This window comes from Oncorhynchus keta, chromosome 34 (genome assembly GCF_023373465.1).
Source record: "Oncorhynchus keta strain PuntledgeMale-10-30-2019 chromosome 34, Oket_V2, whole genome shotgun sequence".
Classification (NCBI taxonomy): Eukaryota; Metazoa; Chordata; class Actinopteri; order Salmoniformes; family Salmonidae; genus Oncorhynchus; species Oncorhynchus keta.
Window position 1 is genome coordinate 52,595,834 of NC_068454.1, and position 24,218 is coordinate 52,620,051.

Here is a 24,218-nt window from a genome sequence, read left to right on the forward strand (position 1 = left end):
ATATGGACTGTATATAAAGTTTGGCATAAGTGAAAATGTAGGGTAAGAAAAACACATTTTACTCAGGTTTTATGTTATAGTCAGGTGATTCTTCCGATGCCGTGTACTTTGTCCCACCTGTTAGTCGAGGGATCTCATCTGATGGCAGAGTGGGGAGTTTCTCTGGAAATAGACTCAGCTCAGTTCAAGCTGTAGCATTTTATTGGCGTGGCAGGACATAAACTATGTCGTTTTCATCATGTCCTATAGTGGGTAAACCTGTTTCCTACTGCTTTTTTTAGATATAGATATATGATATCAGATATATGTCTGCTCAGTTTTATGGTTGTGGATTTGGGGCCAACCCTGATCGATCTATTGAAGCTTGGGATTTAATAGCTGCACAGTGCCAGGTTCAGGGCAAGGGGGAGGAAGGTATATTTAATCACTAAACAGGAGAGAGGTGACAAGCCCCGCTCGCTAACACTTTCTGTTTTATGAGGAGGAGCAGAGCACGGCTCACACAGTCACGCACTGTGGTGTTAGGACACGATGGATGGAAGACAGGCCTACAATAGCACAATTGGTCTTTGATATCAATGGGTTTTTTTTTTTTCAATCTTGAATTTGACTTGCCATACATCAAAGATTAAACCTGATAGTACTTTCAAACAGTTCAACTTAAACTATCTTATAAATATTGCCCACAGTATTCAAGTGAACCCAAATGATCTTGTCCCAGACGACTACAGTGTCACACGTCTCTACCCGCTCCCCCTCTCCGGCGCTCAACATCGCCAGTTTATTCATTATTACTCACACCTGCCACCATCATTACGCGCACCTGCGCTTCATGAGACTCACCTGGACTCCATCCCCTTCCTGATTACTTCCCCTATATCTGTCACTCCCTTTTTTTGTTCTTCCCCCCTTGCGTTACTGACTCTGTTTCATGTCTGTACGCTGCTCGTGTTTCTTGTTTTGTTCTATGTACCTGTGATTTATTGAATTCACTCCCTGTACTTGCTTCCCGATTCTTAGCGTACACGTTATAACAGTAGCATCTCTACATGGCTAATGGTGAGTCGTGGTTGGTGACTCAGTGCTGGTGATAGTGTGGGATTAGATGCTGTCCATTAAATCCTTTTGTTGCTGTTTGGAGACACAGAAGGGGAACTCTGCCCCCCTCTGATAGATAGACAGAGCTGAGAGAGATGTGGGGGTAAAGAGAGAGAGAAAGATTGTTAATTGATTAAGTACTTCATATCGATTGCTTTGGCAACAGTGGCAACCCATCCATTCATGCCAATAAAGCATTTATTGAATTGAGAGAGTGCGAGAGGGGGAGATTGGGCAGCAAAATTACCGTCCGTCACTGGGCCAATCACTCAATGAACTGACAGAGCGCACATCCCTTTATACGAGGAGAAATATCTTGGAAAATGTAAATGATCAATAGAAGGTGACTTTCAGAGACTTTGACTTTTTGTCTCACTAATGAGACCTCCTCATAGAGAGAGGGAGAGGTCCTCTGACATTTTTGGCACTGGGAGCTTATAGAGCACCCTCCACCTGTGCCCTGCCATGCTCTCAGACCCTACTTCCCCCTGCCACTGATGCCCCTTCACTTCCACTAAGCTCCTGATGTGTCTAATGTTGAAACTGAGGGGTACAGCGCCTTGCCCACCAGCTACGCATGTTAAAAAAGTCAGTAAGTCCTCCGGACCCCCCTGCCAGTCCTCATTCTCTGTTGTCTTGCAGTGACGGAAATGGTGGTGGAGAGAGAGGGTGAGAGAGAGCGGATTGACTTATAAATCAGCTCCTTCTCCTTCTCCCTGACTTCACCGAGCAGGAGAGAAGGGGGAAACATGGAGAAAGAAAGAGAGAGAGAGAGAGGTAGAGGTAGAGAGAGAGGTAGAGAGAGAGGGGTAGAGAGAGGTATATAGAGGTAGAGAGAGAGGTAGAGAGAGAGAGGTAGAGAGAGAGAGAGAGAGAGAGAGAGAGAGGTAGAGAGAGAGGTAGAGAGAGAGGTAGAGAGAGAGAGGTAGAGAGAGAGAGAGTAGAGAGAGAGAGAGTAGAGAGAGAGAGAGAGAGGTAGAGAGAGAGGTAGAGAGAGGCCCGTCATCCAGACTAATGACTTTCACTTATTGCAGATTAATGATGGAGCGATGTTAATTACACTATGAGCTCTTTGTCACCCTCTGAGGTTACCACTGGGAATGTTGTGGGAGCGTTATGGGCAGCATTCGGCCTAACAACTGTGATTATTATAGCCTTCGTCTCTGGGAGAGAGGGATGGAGAGTTGGAGGATAGAGGGAAAGAGGAATGGAGAAGCGAGCGGGGGAGAGACAGACGGAGGAGAGACAGAGGGAGAGGGTTTGGTGTGAAGGCAGTCTGGGAGAGAAGGATAGAGGGGCGTAGGAGAGAGTGATAGATGGGCGGAGGACAGAGGTAAAGAGGAATGGAGGAGAGGCAGAGGGATAGAGGTGGGTGGGAATAAGGCAGCGCTGTGTAAGGGGAAGCCATTGTGTAGCGACCGTCTGATCGTAACGGTAAAGACTGAATAATGGGGCTTGATTACAGTCCATGAACGGCACATCGTTCCGAATCAATCGTCGAGCACAATCCCAGGAGCGCCAACAGCAGCCCTCTCTCTCCCCGGACAGAATAGGAAGTGATTGTGTCAGAGGACAACATCATCCTCCTGGAAATGACTTGTTTCCTCCTCGTATGGAACCATTAGAGCAGGTGCACCCACACCCACGAGCATTTCCTAATGCACTTAGGACACACACATCTACAAAAGCTTTCACAGTCACCTTAACATGCACATTCACACACCACATACACCACATAACGCTGCATCAATTAAAGCACATTGGAATCAAATCTACTCAGACAAAGATTGACTGGTGTCTGTACACATGGACACACAAAAGCAATATATAAGTGATATACCAGATGATACAGATGGTCCTTGTCTAACAATGTGTTTGCCCTGGTCTCAGGTATGGGTTTGGGGTTCTGGATGCAGGGCTGATGGTGCAGCAGGCCTTACAGTTCCAGGCTGTCGCCCCTCACAGGAAGTGCACACAGGAAGTCACTCTTGACCCCATCAGGTGCTGTCACAATGCTACAGCATCCATTTAAAAAACATATTGGTGCAGAGGAGGGGCAGGAAGGCTAAGAATCGATATATGGGACAACAAGATGTCTATACTTGATGATGTTTTCTGTACTTTGGGACAACACGAATTTAAAAATAATTTAATAATAAAGAAAACAAAATTATTTAAAAACAGCCGGGTGATGTCTCTGGCAGCAGGTTTGTGTGTTGTCGACATTTGATTGACAGCTGTGTGGATGGTTGTGATGGTGATTGTTTCTCTGAAGGATCCTGCCCTCTGGAGGAGAGGTCAGTGTGAACATCCAATCAGCAGGCTGCTTGGGGACGGACACTGAGGTCAACACACTGGAGCATGTGCAGGTCAGAGAGACAGGTCCAAATGTCATTACCAAGACACCACGCCCTCTAACCGGGTGTGAAATAGTGAAGTGTGTGTGTGTGTATGTGAATGTGTGTGCGTGCGTGCGTGTCTGTCAGTATGCAAATTGAAAAGGGGTTTGTTTCTGGCTGCTTTCTCCTGGCAGAAAGCGTTGGTCAGGGCATCGCTGCAAGTTTGATTGATGGATGTGTTGCCATGGGAATGTGCTGTAAACAGGAGCAGGCTGTCAGTCTTTTTAAGCTCGGCAGCATCTCACTCTCAGATGTGACATTGTCACACCAGATGTGCTGTGTGAGATGAATGGGGGGGTGGGTGGGTGTGCACTTCATCTGTTTAAGACATTCATCTAATACTAAAACTAATACTCCCCCACCTCTCTCTCTGTCTGTATCCTCTCTCATACTCACACACACACAACCCCAGGTGAAGGTGAGTCTCAGCAGTGTGTGTCGTGGTGACCTCTCCATAGCCCTAGCGTCCCCGGCAGGCACAGTGTCTCTGCTCCTGGCCACGCGGAGCAACGATGACTCGGCCGCAGGCCTGAGGAACTGGACCCTGATGAGCGTCCAGTCCTGGGGGGAACACCCTCACGGCGTCTGGACACTCAAGGTCAGCCACAGTCCTTTACCATGTTTACACCCACAAAATAACTTTCAATTCACCTCACACAGCAAATTCACCAGTGGACATTTAACTTGGAAAGGGTTACATTCATCACTAAGACAGAGCTCATAGAAATTTGAATCTAGCTAAATGAACACTTTTGGAGACTAGACTCAGTTCATCCCAGTCTCATCCGACAATAGCCTTCTATATTTTCCTCTCGGCAATACGTTGATGGATTTACTGAGTGATGTTTGATATTGAGGAAGGGACTAAATGGAAAGGAAATTAAGAATCCCTGGTCCATTCCACTGAATGACCCATTAGACTTCAGACGGACTGTCGTGCGATGCAGACAACGATGAGACAAAATGGGTGAGGTCATTAAGTGTGTGTTTGCGTGCGTGCGTGCGTTCATGTTTGTGTGTGTGTGTGTGTAGGTCAAATGGGAATCAGGTCTTGTAAACAGTTGGAGGTTTATAGATTTTTTAAAAGCTGGCAAGAGGAAGGGGACCCCCCCCTCCCTACACACACACACAGAGACAGACACGCACACACTAACATCCTCCTGCAGATTTACTGTCCCCTTTGTGACCAATTACTCAGGCCCAACGCTGTGGAGACACAGAGAACACAGCAGAGTGACACACGGGCTACAGTGTGCTCAACACGCATTAATACTGGGAGCTGTCGATGCTCGGCACAGCTTAACACACTGCTAATCAGCACACACAGCACACAACACAACCCTTAACATACAGCAGCTTACTGTAAATCAGCCGACAGACAACACATAATGTTTGTATGCATACACACACACACACACAACACGCAACAACTTACCTTAACTCAGCACACAAACAATGCACACACATTTACAGTAAACATGAACACAAATATGAATGCAATGCACACCTTGCACTACACACTTGGCCACAGAGAGAGGGATGCCTTACCACACAGACTTAGAGAGGACTTAACACAGCTATCTCCTGTATCAGTGTTTTACTCAAGGACAGTGGAGGGGGTGGAGGAGGCTGGAGGGGTGTTTCTGGCAGGACTGGAGATAGTCTTTATTGATTTGTCATGATGACAATTGTCAAAGGTGGTGAAAGAGCCAGATGGAATTGAAAGAGAAAAAGGAAGGCTCTGCGCCGTGACCTTCCAGCACGCTGAAGGATATCACCGCAGGGCAGTAAACGCTGTAAGACAAGGTAGACTCTCTCTCTCGCTCTCTTTCTCTCTGAGCTCACGCTCTCTCTCCTCACTCTCTCTTTGAGCTCTCGCTTTTTCTGTCTCCACTCTCTATATACTCTATAATGTAATCTCTCATTTTCTGCTCTCTCTCTCTCTCTCTCTCTCTCTCTCTCTCTCTCTCTCTCTCTCTCTCTCTCTCTCTCTCTCTCTCTCTCTCTCTCTCTCTCTCTCTCTCTCTCTCTCTCTCTCTCTCTCTCTCTGATCTCTCTCTCTCTCTCTCTCTCTCTCTCTCTCTCTCTCTCTCTCTCTCTCTCTCTCTCTCTCTCTCTCTCTCTCTCTCTCTCTCTCTCTCTCTCTCTCTCTCAACCCGCCCAGTCTCTAACCCGCCTCTGTAATAGCCCAGAGGAAGCTGGCTGGTTTGTTTACACTGGAGTGGGAATATTAGTGTACATGAATATATCCCTGCTCAATAGAACACTGTTGCCCTTCTGCAGTGTGAAACTGAGGTAACATCACATAGGAAATGAAAAGTACAGTATGACAATTTAGACCCAATTGCTTTGTTTATTGTTGGTTTCTACGACAATAAAGAGTAGTACCCATGGAGACACACACACACACACACACACCACTGCTCAACCTCCTCTGGCTCACAACTGCCCCCTCTCTGCCCACTCAGCACACCACAGCCCCTGGTGCCCACACGGATGGCATGGTAGCATGGCATCATTGCACTATGGCTCGGCTTTAGAGGTTTTAGAGGAGAGATCCCTATTCCCAGTAGACTGGAAAGAGCTGGATAGAGAACTAACTGCAGGAGAAATAGTGTGTTTTGCCTAGAGCAGTGTGGCGGGCATGACTGACGGATGATGTACTGTGCCTTCGGAAAGTATTCAGACCCCTGGACTTTTTCCACATTTTGTTACGTTTACAGCCTTGTTTTTTTGTAGATTGATGATTTCCCTCATCAATCTACACACAATACCCCGTAATGACAAAGCAAAAACAGGTTTTTAGACATTTTTGCTCGTTTATAAAAAATGTCAAACTGAAATATCACATATACATATACGCTTTCAGACACTTTACTCAGCACTTTGTTGAAGCACCTTTGCAGCGATTACAGCATCGAGTCTTGTTGGGTATAACGCTACAAGCCTGGCACACCTGTATTTGGGGAGTTTCTGCCATTCTTCTCTGCAGATTCTCTCAAGCTCTGTCAGGTTGGATGGGAAGCGTCACTGCACAACTATTTTCAGGTCTCTCCAGAGATGTTTTATCGGGTTCATGTCCGCGCTCTGGCTGGCCACTCAAAGACATTCAGAGACTTGTCCCGAAGTCACTCCTGCATTGTCTTGGCTGTGTGCTCAGGGTCGTTGTCCTGTTGGAAGGTGAACCATGGCCCCAGTCTGAGGTCCTGTGCGCTCTGGAGCAGGTTTTCATCTCCCAGTCCCTGCCACTGAAAAACATCCCCATAGCATGATGCTGCCACCACCATGTTGCACCGTAGGGATGGTGCCAAATTTACTCCAGATGTGACTCTTGGTATTCAGGCCAAAGAGTTCAATCTTGGTTTCATCAAACCAGAAAATAGTGTTCTGATTGGCGGAGTGCTGCAGAGAGTACCACAGAGGAACCACAGAGGAACTTTAGAGCTCTGTCAGAGTGACCATCAGGTTCTTGGCCACCTCCCTGACCAAGGCCCTTCTCCCCCGATTGGTCAGTTTGGCCGGTTTTGGTGGTTCCAAACTTCTTGCATTTAAGAATGATGGAGGCCACTGTGTTCTTAGGACCTTCAATGCTGCAGACATTTGTTGGTACCCTTCCCCAGATTTGTGCCTCGAGACAATCCTGTCTCAGAGCTCTACGGACAATTCCTTTGACCTCATGGCTTGGTTTTTGCTCTGACATGCTCTGTCAACAGTGGGACCTTGTATAGACAGGTGTGTGCCTTTTCAAATCATGTCCAATCAATTTAATTTACCACAGGTGGACTCCAATCAAGTTGTAGAAACATCTCAAGGATGATGAATGGAAACAGGATGCATCTGAGCTCAGTTTCGATTCTCATAGCAAAGGGTCTGAATGCTAAATAAATAAGGTATTTCTGTTTTTATTTTTATAATTGTGCAAAAATGTCTAAAAAACAGTTATTGCTTTGTCATTATGGGGTATTGTGTGTAGATTGATGAGGAAAACAATCAATTTTATCAATTTTTATAATAAGGCTGTATGTAACATAACAAAATGTGGAAAAAGTCAAGGGGTCTGAATACTTTCCTAAGGCACTGAATATACTAATACAATCCCAGGTGGCACATCTGAATTCCCTCCTTCTATGCCCCCAAAAGAACCCAGAGAACTCCCACGTAAACACACATGGCATACAAACAGTTAGAAAGTAGATACATGTACTGCAAAATACATTCAAATACACATTAATTTTCGCAAGCACATAAACACTCACTCTGGCCCAAGGTGGATTTCTAAAGGTGCATGCATTTGCATGCATTTCCATGTATAATGAGTTTGGGGAGATCAAGCGATCCAACCGCCCCTTTGTGGGCATTTCTATTTATTTTTAGGGGGGAGCGGCCCTCCATGTGAATATCGCCCACTGTGTGTGTTGGCACCGCATCGCAGATGGTTGGGGCCGAGGGAACCCTGTGGGCATAGGGTACCACTGAGTGTTTGTGTATATGTGCTCGCACTTGCGTGTGTATTTGTGTGTATGCATTTGTGGCATGTCTATGTGTGTTGTTATTTTGTGTGTGTGTGTGTTTGTGGGTGTGGGTGTGTGTGTTTGTGTGTGTGTTTGTGTGTGTGTGTGTGCGTGCGTGCGTACATGCATGTGTGTGTGTGTGTTTGTGTGTGTGTGTGCATGCGTACATGCATGTGTGTGTGTGTTTGTGTGTGTGTGAGTGCGTACATGCATATGTGTGTGTGTGTGTGTTTGTGTGTGTGTTTGTGTGTGCGTGCGTACATGCAGGTGTGTGTATGTCTTTGTGTGTGTGTTTGTGTGTGCGTGCGTACATGCATGCGTGCGTGGTGCTCCCAGCTTGCTGAGCGGCCACCATGGCCCTGTTTTGGATGATTGATGCAGTAGAGGGAGCAAAGAGAAGCTCAGGTTCAGCCAGAACCTCCAGTCTCACACACTGCTGGGCCCCCGTTGCTTTACATATGTAAGCCCAGCAAGACTTCTGCTGGCATCTTCCACAGCACTCTCTCTCTCCTCCCCCTCTCTCCCTCTCTCTCTTTTACTCAATCACACACTTTATCTGTATATGCAGTTGGAAGTTGGAAGTTTACATACACTTAGGTTGGAGTCATTAAAACTTGTTTTTCAACCACTCCACAAATTTCTTGTTAACAAACTATAGTTTTGGCAAGTTGGTTAGGACATGTACTTTGTGCATGACACAAATCATTTTTCCAACAATTGTTAACAGACAGATTATTTCACTTATAATTCATTATATCAGAATTCCAGTGGGCCAGAAGTTTACATATACTAAGTTGACTGTCCCTTTAAACAGCTTGGAAAAGGAAGAAGGAAGGAAGGAAGGAAGAACTGAAATCTGAAATCAGGAAGACTGATTTCAAATGTGAAATCAGTCATATGCATCAAACTGAAGCATATCAACATATCAACTTTCCCACGGTAAAGTTTCTGAAATGCTGTGCCATCCTGCAGTTATCATGTTAAACACAGTATTAGCCACTATCAGTATCGACCTTCAGTAGGCCTAATAAGAACGCATATTAAACTGACAAATCACTGCTAGTTCCCTTTAGCAGGTATAGCCTACTTTATCATTCTATTTATTTACATTGTTTCATTTAATGGCATTTGTTTCCACTGCACAAGCCTTCACGGCCATGTGCTTGTTGCTGAGGATCATTAGTAGCAGTTGATGATATAAAGAAAGACATGTAAGTAAATTTAATAGTTTTGGAGTGAAGCGCAGACCACGCCACAACAGTTGGAACCCGATGCATGGCACAATACTTGGCTGTGTTATTACACTGTTCCATGGTTGATGCAGGCAGTAGACGAGGGTATTGCCTACTATAGCACACTATTCTCCCTATTTTAATGCTATGTACACTAATCTTCCAACATTACCATGGGTTAAAGAACTGAATGTGGCAATATTCAAAATGAATCAAGCCACTGTTTCGTTCCTTCGTGCATTAAGGCTCGTCAAACCACGTCAAATCTGTTTTTTTTAATGATTTTCATGATTCACATATACTTTCCTCACCAAATATGCATATATTTAGATTTCTTTCCCTAATATTCTGAACCCGTTCTCTCGATATATTCGAGTCTGTCGATAAAACATCGTATTTAAAGGGATGGCTTAAGATTCAGACCCCTTCACTTTTTCCACATTTTGTTACTTTACAGCCTCATTCTAAAATGGATCAAATTTAATGTTTTCCTCATCAAGCTACAAACAATACCCCGTAATGACAAAGCAAAAACAGGTTTTTAGATATTTTTGCCCGTTTATTAGAAATAATAATCAGAAATACCTTATTTACATAAGTAATCAAACCCTTTGCTATGAGACACGAAATTGAGCTCAGGTGCATCCTGTTTCCATTGATCATCCTTGAAATGTTTCTACAACTTGATTGGAGTCCACCTGTGGTAAATTCAATTGAAGGTCCCACACCTGTGGTAAATTCTATATAAGGTCCCACAACTGACCATGAGGGAAAAAGCCATGAGGACGAAGGAATTGTCCGTAGAGCTCCGAGACAGGATTGTGTCGAGGCACAGATGTGGGGAAGGGTACCAAAACATTTCTGCAGCATTGAAGGCCCCAAGAACACAGAGCCCTCAATCATTCTTAAATGGAAGAAGTTTGGAACCACCAAAACTCTTCCTAGAGCTGACTGCCAGGCAAAACTGAGCAATAGTGGGAGAAGGGCCTTGATAAGGAAGATGACCAAGAACCCGATGGCCACGCTTACAGAGCTCCAGAGTTCGTCTGTGGAGATGGGACAACCTTCCAGAAAAACAAACATCTCTGCAGCACTCCACCAATCAGAACTTTATGATAGAGTGGCCAGACGGAAGCCACTCCTCGGTAAAAGGCACAAGGCAACCAGCTTGGAGTTTGCCAAAAGGCAACTAAAGAACTCTCAGACCATGAGAATCAAGATTCTGTGTGTAGAAAAGACATGTGTAAGAAAGGCGGAAATCTGGCCCTATAGGTGCCTTTGTTTCTTATAATGTAGCCCATCTGTTTCTCACTCTGTATTGTCTCTCTTTTTTTAATCTCTTACATATACAACTCAAAGTGCAATTTCACATTTAAAATATATATATATATATAAGTAGAAATACTAGTCCCATTACATTTGTCCGGACAACAGGGGATTATGACAATTGGTATTTAAAGTAAATCCAACAAAGAATCTCTCATGAGACACAGACAGACAAACAAACAAACCAATCAGATATACTTGATCATCGCCTATAAATCATCAAATCATAGTTCCATATACGCACGATCTATGATTGTGATGTTATAGTATGTTTCGCATAAAGTCACACATGAAGTGCCCTGTCAATGAAATTAAAGTGAATTGAATAGAATTTAATGTAATTCAAATTGAAATGTAATTGGCCTGATTGGAATTCGGCATTCCATTTCACCTGTGAGACTATTGGTGTCAGGTTGCGAACCAGCTCTACATTAGAGCATGGTCTCCTCTCTCTCCTCTCAGCCATGGACGGCCGGCTATCGACCCACCTGTGGCATCACACTGTTTGTTTACCAACAACAAATCAATGCTGTGCTCAGCTGGGGGCTGCTGGGAATGGTCTCTGTTCCCCTCACATACTCACTCAACAAGCACACACACGCTGTCAACATTCATTCACACGGCCAGTGTGGCCAATGCCACACAAATGGACTGGGCTATACTGTGTTGGACTGTTTGAGTGTTTGACTTATTGTTGCCCTAGAGCCCAGTACATTACACGTGTATTCTATACACACATTGACAGAGTGTTACGGTGTATATAACAAGGTCTATTAAGATTTAGATTATAGAAATTCTGTAAAGATATCAAACGAAATACTGCAAAGAAATGCTGTATTTACAGTTGAAGTCAGAAGTTTATATACACTAAAGTTGGAGTCATTAAAACTAGTTTTTCAACCACTCCATAAATGTCTTGTTAACAAACTATCCTTTTGGCAAGTCAGTTAGAACATCTGCTATGTTCATGACACAAGTAATTTTTCCAACAATTGTTTACAGACAGATTATTTCACGTATAATTCACTGTATCGCAATTCCAGTGGGTCAGAAGTTTACATACACTATGTTGACTGTGCCTTTTAAACAGCTTGGAAAATTCCAGAAAATGATGTCATGGCTTTAGAAGCTTCTAATAGGCCAATTGACATAATTTAATCATTTGGAGGTGTACCTGTGGATGTATTTCAAGGTCTACCTTCAAACTCAGTGCCTCTTTGCTTGACATCATAGGAAAATCAAAAGAAATCAGCCCTCTGAAGACCTCAGAAAAACATTTAATAAATTGTTGACCTCCATAAGTCTGGTTCATCCTTGGGAGCAATTTCCAAACGCCTGAAGGTACCACGTTCATCTTTACAAACAACAGTATGCAAGTATAAACACCATGGGACCATGCAGCCGTCATACCGCTCAGGAAGGAGGTGCGTTCTGTCTACTTGAGATGAATGTACTTTGGTGCAAAATGTGTAAATCAATTCTAGAACAACAGCAAAGGACCTTGTGAAGATGCTGGAGGAAGCAGGTGCAAAAGTATCTATATCCACAGTAAAATGAGTCCTATATCGACATGACCTGAAAGGCCACTCAGCAAGGAAGAAGCCACTGCTCCAAAACCGCCAGTAAAAAAACAGACTATGGTTTGCAACTGCACATGGGGACAAAGATTCTACTTTTTGGAGAAATGTCCTCTAGTCTGAAGAAACAAAAATAGAACTGTTTGGCCATATTGACCATCGTTATGTTTGGAGGAAAAAGGGGGAGGCTTGCAAGCCGAAGAACACCATCCCAACCTTGAAGCACGGGGGTGGCAGCATCATGCTGTGGGGGTGCTTTGCTGCAGGAGGGACTGGTGCACTTCACAAAATAGATAGCATCATGAGGGAGGGAAATTAGATGGTTATATATTGAAGCAATAGCTCAAGACATCAGTCAGGAAATTAAAGCTTGGTCACAAATGGGTCTTCCAAATGAACATTGACCCCCAAGCATACTTCCAAAGTTGTGGCAAAATGGCTTAAAGGACACAAAGTCAAGGTATTGGAGTGGCCATGACAAAGCCCTGACCTCAATCCTATAGAAAATTTGTGGGCAGAACTGAAAAAGCGTGTGCGAGCAATGAGGCCTACAAACCTGACTCAGTTACAACAGCTCTGTCAGGAGGAATGGACCAGAATTCACCCAACTTATTGTGGGAAGCTTGTGGAAGGCTACCCGAAACTTTTGACCCAATTTAAACAATTTAATGGCAATGCAACCAAATACTAATTGAGTGTATGTAAACTTCTGACCCACTGGGAATGTGATGAAAGAAATCAAATATTAAATAAATCATTCTCTCTGCTATTATTCTGACATTTTACGTTCTCAAAATAAAGTGGTGATCCTAACTGACCATAGACAGGGAATCTTTACTAGGATTAAATGTCAGGAATTGTGAAAAACTGAGTTGAAATGTATTTGGCTAAGATGTATCTAAACTTCTGACTTAAACTAAAGTAAACTAAAATATAAACACAACATGTAAAGTGTTGGTCCCATGATTCATGAGCCGGAATAAATATCCCCACATTTGTCCAGATGCACACAAACCTTATTTCTCTTAAATGTTGCGCACAAATTTGTTGACATCCATGTAAGTGAGTTTTTCTCCTTTGCCAAGATAATCAATCCGCCTGACAGGTGTGGCATATCAAGAAACTGATTAAACAGCATGATCATTAAACAGGTGCACCTTGACAATAAATGGCCACTCTAAAATGTGAAGTTTTGAGGAGTATTTCTGTCTGTAATAAAGCCCATTTGTGATGAAAAACGAAATATAATTGGCTTGGCCTGGCTCCCCAGTGGGTGGGCCTATGTCCTCCCAGGCCCACCCATGGCTGTGCCCGTGCCCAGTCATGTAAAATCCATAGATTAGAGGCTAATTTATTTATTTCAATTAGCTGATTTCCTTCATTGAACTGTAAATATTTGACATTGTTGCATGTTATATTTGTGTTCAGTATACATTCTGTATAAATTCTGTATTAACTGTGTGTAAAGTGTTGCTATTAGTTTGACTGTATACAGTCAGGGTGTGTGTGTGTGTGTGTGTGTGTGTAACAGTGCTGTGTCCCGGGCCCCCCAGGTGACAGACAACAAGGGGACAGTGGGCCGCTGTGTCAGGGTTAGCTCAGAGGAGGCAGCGGGGGCCATCCTCAGTGTCACACTTCTCCTCTACGGCACCTACAACCCACACAGGAGCCTGCACGGTACGAGGCATCTGTGTTTGTGTATGTGTGCGCGTCACTCTGTCTGTCCGTCCGTCTGTCCATTTTTCTGTTCGTTCTTTCTTTCTTCCGTCCGTCTGTCTCCTCTCTATATCACCCATCAGGAAAGTCTCCCTCTCCTCGTACCAAAACTGTGAGTCCACTCCCATTTCCCCAATGCTGTACAGTAACTGTAGTGAAGTCAGTTCTACAGTATGTCTCTGTCCCACTTATTCGTCTCTTCAACCTCTCCCCTCCCTCCTCCCCTCTGTGATAACTGCAACCATTTCTCTTGGCAGCGGCGGCAGGTGGTGACCAGGGGAAGTCTGATGTGTAATTACTGAGTGACCCCGGCAGAAGCCTGGTGCCCCCCTCCTCAGTGTGTGTCAGCTCCCCTGTGCCCTCACACACACACACACGCACACGCACGCGCGCACGTGCACACACGCACACACACACACACACACACACACACACACACACACACACACACACACACACACACACACACACACACACACGCATACTGTACAGGCACACACACCAGGCCGGGCAGGCCAGGGGGCCGTGTTTAAGAGGTAGGAGCTGGTGCTGTGACAGAGACACGTAAAGCCGTTTCATAGCCCACCTCCTCTTTGGTTCCTCCTCTCTCCCTTCCTCCCTCCTCACTCTCTCTATCCAGCTCTTCATTCCTGGATCTAGTTGTAGTTCACGCTGTTAGTCCATCTGCTCTCCGTGTGAAGACACACTTTGAACTGGGAACGCAAACACAACGAGCTCTCCGTCTCACTGCAGAATTAGACATTTATCCACGTTTCTCAAAACGTCAAATTTCGAAGTTGCTCCAAATGTCAAATTTAGAAGGTTAAGGTTTTTGATAGGGTTAAAATGTTACGTTTAGGCAGTCATTCCGAATGGTTAAGGTAAGGGTTAAGGTTTGGGATAAGGTTAAATAAAAAAAATAAAAAACGAGTGTCCAGCAATGGGATCAAACATGCAACCTTCCAATCCAGTCATGGGATTGTGCCTATCCACTACCCTCATTCACAATACCCTAGCAAAACCCAAGCCTCTTTGATGATAATAGCGCTCACTGTTGCCCCTAGTGGCTGATTCTGAAGGTATTTTCTGACGTTCCCAGGACATGAATAGACTCTTGAGCGATCTGCCTGCGCAAAAACACATGCAGACTGAAAACACACTTTTATGAACACACACACAAAGGCACAGATACTCAGATATCCAATCTCAGATGAACCAGTGGAGGGAGGGAGGGAGGGAGGGAGGGAGGGAGGGAGGGAGGGAGGGAGGGAGGGAGGGAGGGAGGGAGGGAGGGAGGGAGGGAGGGAGGGAGGGAGGGAGGGAGGGAGGGAGGGAGGGGGAGGGGAGGGAGATATGGTCAATTCCCATCACCATATCATAGAATTGCAATTTTGCAGTGAATTTGTGGGGTTTCCATCTCGATGAGATTTCTGGTGTTGAAGATGCTACAGTAGGTCATCATTACAGCCATCATTAGGTATAGTTAACTATTAGTCAGTGCCACTCAATATAGCCATACTTTGTGTGTGTTTTCCCTCTGCACAGTATGCTGCTGCATCAAGACAACAGGTATTTTGTTGCGCACATCAATGTGTAGGATGAAACCAGCTAGGTGTCTTTGTGATTGTGCTGTCTGTGTGTTTCTGGTGTGTTTCACTCGTGTGCACGATGTGTGCTGTAAGTGAAAGTCAATTGCTGTGATTATGTGGCAGTAATTGAACAGGGACGGTGTGTTTAATTGAGTTGTTTGTCCTTGATGCTCCTCTATAGTAGCAGATTTGCGCTAGTGTGTGTGTGGGGGGGGGCTTTACTGTTTATTGGTTTACTGCATTTGTAAGCTGTTTAAATATGTTTGTTCTTCTTTGCCTGTTTATAAAATAGCTTACTATATGTTTTTTTGTGTGTCTTTAAGGCTTCAGTCTGTTATGTTATTCTTGTGTGTGTGTGTGTGTGTGTGTGTGTGTGTGTGTGTGTGTGTGTGTGTGTGTGTGTGTGTGTGTGTGTGTGTGTGTGTGTGTGTGTGTGTGTGTGTCGTATAGGCACTGGCTCTCTATCTGATGTGCCTCCTGGGTTCTCTCACCCAAATCAAATGGTAGGAAACATCAATTTCACCACTCTCCCCTCTCTTCTTATCTAATCCTCCCCTGTCTCTCAAGCCTCTTCTCTCCTTCTCCCCCTCCTCCTCCTCTTCTAGTCTGCCTTCCTCTTCTCCTTCCCTCCAGCTCCTCTCCTCCTCCTCCTCCTGTCTCTGTCTGTCTTCTCCTCCTCCCCCTCTCCTCTCCCTGCTCTCTCTGTCTCTGTGGAGGTGTGATTACCCTCCTCCCCTGAACAGTGGTGATCTGAGCATCCGTGTGTGCACTGCGTCAGGCGTGTGTCTGTCTGCCTGCGTGCACGCTTGTGTGTGCGCGTTTGTGTATGTGTGTGTGTGTGTGTGTGTGTGTGTGTGTGTGTGTGTGTGTGTGTGTGTGTGTGTGTGTGTGTGTGTGTGTGTGTGTGTGTGTGTGTGTGTGTGTGTGTGTGTGTGTGTGTGTGTGTGTGTGTGTGTGTGTGTGTGTGAGCAATGGTGATCTGAGCATCCTGGCGCTGGGCATTGTGCAGAGCGATTCATGGGCCACGTCTCCAGATGAATGTCTCCATTCACAGTTACACTCTCTCCATTAGACGCTGCCTCCGCTGTGTCGGAACGCCTTGTTGTCTTCTTTTTTTTCCCCAATAAAAAAAACAATTAAATCTGGACAAAACAAGCCAGGATAAAACGGTGCACCTGAGAACAGCAAGGGCCGAATCTTTAACTGAATTCACACAATCTCTAGCGTCTGTCGCGTTCATATGCATACAGACAATCAGTCTCATACCCTGTACCCTATAGTCTTACGTTCTTGCACCCATGTATGTTTGTGTGTTTATTTTATAGGCACGCACACAAACATACTATCTCTCTCACTCACTCACACACTCACACACACAAATATAAGCACACATATAACATAATGATGTTCTTTTCCCCTCCCTCTCTTAGAAGAGCCCCTGCAGAGTTTTTTGTCCATGGGGGCATACCACCATGTCCCTCGGGCGGGGTTGTATGTTCGGGACAGGTACCCACCTCAGGACCTGATCCAGAGGGCCTTTGAGCTAGAGAGAGACAGGAAGGTGGGCACTGATGACATCCCCGTCCCGCGCCAACGCAAGGTATACTGCACCACGGGCACACACACACATTTGCACACACTGGCACATACATACAATCCCTCTCACACATACACACACACACACACACACACACACACACACACACACACACACACACACACACACACACACACACACTTGTGCACCCTGTTCTACAAGTGTGTTAACTATACACACACATCACACACATTGATTTACTATTACAATAAATCACTGGATTTCAATTTCCCACAAATCTGCATTGATCAACTTCAGGTGTAAATGTGTTGTGTGGTTCATGATTACCTCACTTTGAATGTTGTTTTGTATGTTGGCGGTTCATGATTACCATAATTTACTAAATATACATTATAATATTAGGCCAGTTGATTGCACTGTTTATTATTCAAAGGCAATGTACTTGAAAGGGGATACCTAGTCAGTTGTACAATTGAATGCATTCAACTCAACCCCTCTGAATCAGAGAGGTGCAGGGAATTGCCTTAATCGACGTCATCGGCGCCCAGGGAGCAGTCGTTGTTGGGGGTTAACTGCCTTGCTCGAGGGCCCTTGAGGGATTCAAAACCAGCAACTTTTCGGTTAACCGCCCAACGCTTTACCAGGTGTCTTTACCGCTTTCATGCCTTTCTGTAGGGAGGTCGTCACAGTGGGAGACAACCATAGGTTTAAGTCAACTCTTCACAGTTGATGTTGAGATTAGTGTTTTTCAGCTACTATTTAATGAACCTGCCAGTTGAGGGCTTGTGAGGCGTCTGTTTCTCAAACTAGACAATCTAATGTACTTGTCCTCTTGCACCGGGGCCTCCCATTCCTCTTTCTTTTCTGTTTAAAGTCAGTTTGCGCTGTTCTGTGATAGGAGTAGTACACAGTGTTGTACGAGATCTTTAGTTTCTAGGCAATTTCTCGCATGGAATAGCCTTCATTTCTCAGAACATAGACTGACGACTTTCAGAAGAAAGCTATTTTGAGCCTATAATCGATCTTGATGCTCCAGATACTCAACTAGTCTAAAGAAGGCCAGTTTCATTGCTTCTTTAATCAGAACAACAGTTTTCAGCTGTGCCAACATGATTGCAAAAGGGTTTTCTAATGATCAATTAGCCTTTTTTTTATTATAAACTTGGATTAGCTAACACAATGTGCCATTGGAACACAGGAGTGATGGTTGCTGATAATGGGCCTCTGTACTCCTATGTAGATATTCCATTTAAAAAAATGTGGAGTTTCCAGCTACAATAGTCATTTACAACATTAACAATGTCTACACTGTATTTCTGATCAATTTGATGTTATTTTAGTGGACAAATAATGTGCTTTTCTTTCAGAAACAAGGACGTTTCTAAGTGACCCCAAACTTTTGAATGGTAGTGTACGTCGTAGATAGTCAGTCAGTGTAGATGGCCCATGTTGTCTATCTGTGTTCTAGATGAGCTGTGTCAGTGTTCGGCTACGTTGTGGGCCTGTTCACTTGGGAAGACAATGTATTTCCTGGGGTTGTTCCCCCCCAGAGGCAGAACTGAATGGATCGCAGAGGCGTGGAGGAGAAATAAATTGGAGAAAAGGATAAATCGATGCTTGACGGAGAGTAAACAGACCTTCTAACCCCCGGCCCAAACGCTAGCGCTGACGTTTTCTCCTTGGGCTGTATTGGATTGGTATGCGGAGCTGAGGAGAGGGGGCTCAGAAAAGGACTTGGCCTACAAATGATGTCCTTTGTTTGATCCGTTAGGGAGGGGACCTCTACTGTCCCATGGTGACAGTGGGGGAGGGACGGTTCTAAGAAACATCTCTGTCAGCTTCCTCTAATGGAAGGGGGGTTTGAAGGGAGAGTGAAAGAAAGTATGTAGAGAGGTTTTTTTGGAGCCTTTACTTATCTTGAAAACCCAGTCAAAGGTAGAATCTAGGTGTTTCAACTAAATAGTATTAAGTTACATGAATGTAAGTGAGCAGTAAGTTTTGGTGGGCCCAAACTTAGCTCCAACATGAGAAAACTTTGGCAAAATGTCTGCCAACATAAAAGTATGTGTTTACTCCATTTGTCTCTAATGTTCATTCAACTAGATGTTTGTTTGTGTGGAATTTTACCAAAATAATGCCTGTGGAACTAAACTGAACAGAAATATTAATGCAAAATGCATAAATTTCAAAGATTTTACTAAGTTACAGTTTACATAAAGGAAATAAATGAATTAGGCCCTAATCCATGGATTTCACATGACTGGGAATACAGATACTGTATGCATCTGTTGGTCACAGATACCTTTAAAAAAGGTAGGGGCATGGATCAGAAAACAAGTCCGTATCTGGTGTTACCACTATTTACCTAATTCAGTGCGACACATCTCCTTAGCATGAAGTTGATCAGGCTGTTGATTGTGGCCTGTGGAATGTTGTCCCACTCCTCTTCAATGGCTGTGTGAAGTTGCTGGATATTGGTGGGAACTGGAACACGCTGTCGTACAGGTCGTTCCAGAGCATCCCCAACGTGCTCAATGGCTGACATGTCTGGTGAGTATGCAGGCCATGGAAGAACTGGGACGTTTTCAGCTTCCAGGAATTGTGTACAGATCCTTGTGATGCAGATGCTGAGACATTAGGTGATGGTGGCGGATGAATGGCAAGACAATGGGCCTCAGGATCTCGTCACAGTGTCTCTGTGCATTCAAATTGCCATTGATCAAATGCAATTGTGTTTGTTGTCCATAGCTTATGCCTGCCCATACCATAACCCCACTGCCACCATGGGGCACTCTCTTCACAATGTTGACATCAACAAACTGCTTGCTGACACGACGCCATACGTGCTACGCTGTCTGCCATCTGCCCGGACAGTTGAAACTGGGATTCATCTGTGAAAAACACCCTTCTCCAGCATGCCAGAAATTCATCGGTTCTGCAAACCCACAATTTCATCAGCTGTCCGGGTGACTGGTCTCAGACAATCCTGCAGGTGAAGAAGCCGGATGTGGAAGTCCTGAGCTGGCGTGGTTGCGCGTGGTCTGAGGTTGTGAGGCCAGCTGGACATACTGCTAAATTCTTTAAAACGATGTTGGAAGTGGCTTATGGTAGAGCAATTGACATTCAATTATCTGGCAACAGCTCTGGTGGACATTCCTGTAGTCAACATGCCTCCTCAAAACTTGAGACTTCTGTGGCATTTTGTTTGCACTAAACAGGGATGTAAGCAAAATTGTGAACAACATTTTAGAGAAATAAGATTTTTGTGCATTTGGATCATTTCTGGGATCTTCTATTTCAGCTTTCACTTTACATGTTGCATTTATAATTTAGTTCAGTACAGTTAGTTACACACAGTGCTTTTTTACCTATCTTTTTTACCCTTTATTCACCCCAATTTCATGGTATTAATATTGGTAGTTACAGTCTTGTCCCATCACTGCAATTCCCTCACAGACTCAGGGGAGGCGAAGGTCGAGAGCCGTGCATCCTCCAAAAACACAACCCAGCCAAGCCACACTGCCCGCTTAACCCAGAAGCACCAATGTGTCGGAGGAAAAACCGTACACCTGTTGACCATGTCAGCATGCACTGCACCCCGGCCCGCTCCAGGAATCGCTAGAGCGCAATGGAACAAGGACATTCCTGCCAGCCAAACCCTCCCCTAACCGGGACAATTGTGTGCCGCTACATGGGTCTCCCAGTTGCGGTCGGCTGCGACAGAGCCTGGACCTCTAGTGATACAGCAAGCACTGCAAGTCAGTGCCTTAGACCACTGCGCCACTCGGGAGGCACTTACATACAACAATTGCATTGTGCATGTTCATTTATACAGTAACTCGTATTCAACATGTCCTCACCTGGGATTTGAACTCCCCACCTCTTGGTTCACAGCATTCCATGAACCATGAGGTTGTGAGTTCAAATTCCAGGTGAGAACATGGTGAATAATAATGATTGTATAAATGCACAATGTATGTATTTCAAATATGTATGGCGAAAACATTGCATGTTTAAAGCACTGTGTGTAAGTAGCTCCACAGTGTTTTGTTTAGGTAAAAATAACCATTTCTAGTTGAATGAACATATTTGGCTAAATGTGAAGCAGCGGAATCCGCAGATTCAGTGCCTCCCGACTACAGACCCACTATGAACTTTCCGGTTCAAATCCTCCACCTCGACAACATATTTGTTTTACCCAAATATCACATTCACCAACCTTTGCCGACAGATATTCATTTTTAAATCAGAAGAGATGATCTTAAAACTAATATTTCAGATGGGAGTGATGTGCTTGACTTTAGAGTTCAAACATTCCTATGATTTTATGTTCAGTCCGATTTCCCCCCTGTGCTCACACAGTCTATTTAGCCTATTTTGGCAGTGGTGGAAAAGTACCTAATTGTCATACTTGAGTAAAAGTAAAAGATTCCGTAATAGAAAATTACTCAAGTGAAAGTCACCCATTAACATACTACTTGAATAAAAGTCTAAGAGTATTTGGTTTTAAATATACTGAAGTATCAAAGTAAATGTAATTGCTCAAATATGCTTACGTATCAAAAGTACAAGTATAAATAATTTTAAATTCCTTATATTAAGCAAAGCAGACTGCGCTAGTTATTTATTTATTTACAGATAGCCAGTTGCACACTCCAACACTCTGAAATCATTTACAAACGAAACATGTGTTTAGTGAGTCCACCAGATCAGAGGCAGTAAGGATGACCAGGGATGTGCTCTTGATAAGTGTGTGAATTGGACCATTTTTCTGTCCTCCACCAGCATTCAAAATGTAATGAGTACTTTTGGGTGTCAGGGAAAATGTATGGAGTAAAAAGCACATAATTGTCTTTAGGAATGTAGTGAAGTAAAAGTTGTCAAAAATATACACTGTAAAGTACAGATACCCCCCAAAAAAGTACTTTACTTACTTTAAAGTATTTTTACTTAATTATTAAGTTCTTTACACCACTGTATATTGGACTCATATTTTCTACTATTCCAAAAACAAGGTATGATGGCATTTACTGTAGTTTCTAGGTTATTTAGTTTAGTTTCTAGTTTCTAGGTCTCTGTGATTTTTATAGTTTTGCAGTTGTTCTTACCCCCTCTGGGCTTTTATTTTCACAAATGACGTTAGAAGGAACTGAAATCCATCAGTGCACTTAGAGTTTATGTGAGTGTTTGAATAACACTTCATTCTATCGAAGTATATCAGTAAGATCTCCCTGGATTCTGAATTTCTTTCATTTATTTACCACCATGTCTCATGTTTGGGATGTGTCTATTTTTTTATCTTTTAGAATTCCGAACTGGTTCATCATCCGGTGCAGTCCTTCAATGTTCTGGATCTGGATGATACTGATGGAGCAGACCTCCACTCCCACCTAAAGCTCATGTGGAACACTCTCAGGGATAATGTGAAGACCAACTGGTTTCTCTATAAGTCCATTACAGGGAATCAGTCTCCACAGGTGACTGACTACCAGAGACAATACAGTATTTATTCTGCGTTCGCTGTCTTCTGTCTATTTGTTAGTTGTCTGCATGGGTTAATGATCCTCAATACAGCTCATTGTGTTTTGTGTGTGTTATTTCTGCCATCATGTTTGAGTTTGCTGTTTGTTTGTCTCTTCCAGTTAAGATGGGCAGACATTGCCCTGCAGAACTTCCTGGGGTCAGGACCAGTGGTGGGGGTAGAGCCTCCTGGGATGATGCATAAACTCCGTGACAGTGTGGGCGGAGTCACCAGGTCCTCACCACCTCAAAAAAGGACACAGCTATTGCATGATGTCGCCGTGGACGTCCGAGAGATGCCCCTTACGGATCTTCTCCGAACCAGCAGAGCAACGGCACGCAGGGCAGACCGTGGGCAGGGGCAGAGCAGGGGCACCGGCCAGTGAGGGCAAGGGGCACAGTTGAAACATCATTATCTCTCAGACCTGGTCCAACAGAGACTGTAAAGAGAACTATGGGATCTGTGTGTTTACATTTGCCTAAATGTGAGAGCGGGAGAAAGACATTTTCTACATTAGCCTTAATAAAGAGGATGAGGTTTATGAATAAAAAAACATTCTCACACTCTTACACAAAAACGTTTTTGTTTAGAAAATAAATAATTCTGCACAATTCTCAATAACCACCTCCTGTTTTGACTCTTGCTGCCAAAGTTGTAAAGGTTTATAAAAGCTACATTTGTGTTTTTGTTTTTACTTCATGGAAGTGTGAATTCAGCTCAGGAAAATGAATTACATTCTCATTAACTGACTGTGTCATTCCTCATTGGGTTGGACAAACAACAAATGACAGTTCAGCTGTCTAATTTCTCCCTGTCCTCCACTGATCTCAAATAACCACATGATAATCCAGATAATAGCAATTTGAACGCTCTCGGCCTTTTATCAAAAACAAATTTTAAATGCACACTGACAAAGAAACAAATAATTGGTTGGCTCATGTCCTCAATGTTTTCAGGACCCACATTTCCACTTGTAATGGAGGGACACGGTTTTATAGGTACTTGTATAAGACAATACAATCACACATTGGGCATAGAAGAGTGAGATACATTGTTTTATTAAGGCGAGGACTAACACAACCATCTACACACTTGATAACACTAACATGACGGTAGGCCTAGCCCGTTTGATTTTAACAAGAGTATCAAAACATTTATCAAAACAAAACAACATGATCAAAAAGTTTATTTCCCAAGATGTTGTTTGTGAACATAAGATCTTTCTCCCAGATTACCATGGTACCGCTGTGAAGTACCTCTGCAGTATTGACACGGCTATATTGATGTTTCAATTAGAATAGCGTTACATAGCGCAGCAGCATGGTAACACAGCATCACCAACCATCTGCTCCGACTCCACGTCTGACGAACGAGGCACGTGGGGCTAATCGAGCCGCACATGAGCGATGGGACCGCGAGATCTCGCACACACGCACGCACGCAGACACACACGTACAAAGATATACCATCACTCTCTCACACATACATAGATACATAGACACACTCGGTCTGTCTCACACACACGTGTCCATGCAGAGAAAGAAGGGAGGAACCGAAGGGAGGCTCCTCACCCTCGAGTTCAGACACCCTATAGGGACAACCTCTGATTCCATCTCTCCCTTTTCGTTTTGATAGGATCACCTAACAGGGTAATAATGCATTGACAGGGAAGAGAGAATCATACCAGATGT

The 24,218-nt window shown here is 44.1% G+C and overlaps 1 protein-coding gene across 1 annotated transcript; it reads left to right on the forward strand.

Moving 5' to 3' along the window:
- The first annotated feature begins 2,501 nt into the window (after positions 1-2,501).
- LOC118367571 (uncharacterized) lies at positions 2,502-23,197 on the forward strand. The gene is made up of 8 exons (XM_052494065.1): positions 2,502-2,728; positions 2,989-3,099; positions 3,374-3,467; positions 3,910-4,095; positions 13,697-13,820; positions 16,879-17,048; positions 22,313-22,483; positions 22,649-23,197. The coding sequence occupies exons 2-8, from the start codon at positions 3,020-3,022 to the stop codon at positions 22,910-22,912; spliced, it is 1,089 nt and encodes a 362-aa protein (XP_052350025.1). The 5' UTR covers positions 2,502-2,728; positions 2,989-3,019; the 3' UTR covers positions 22,913-23,197.
- The last annotated feature ends 1,021 nt before the right edge of the window (positions 23,198-24,218 follow it).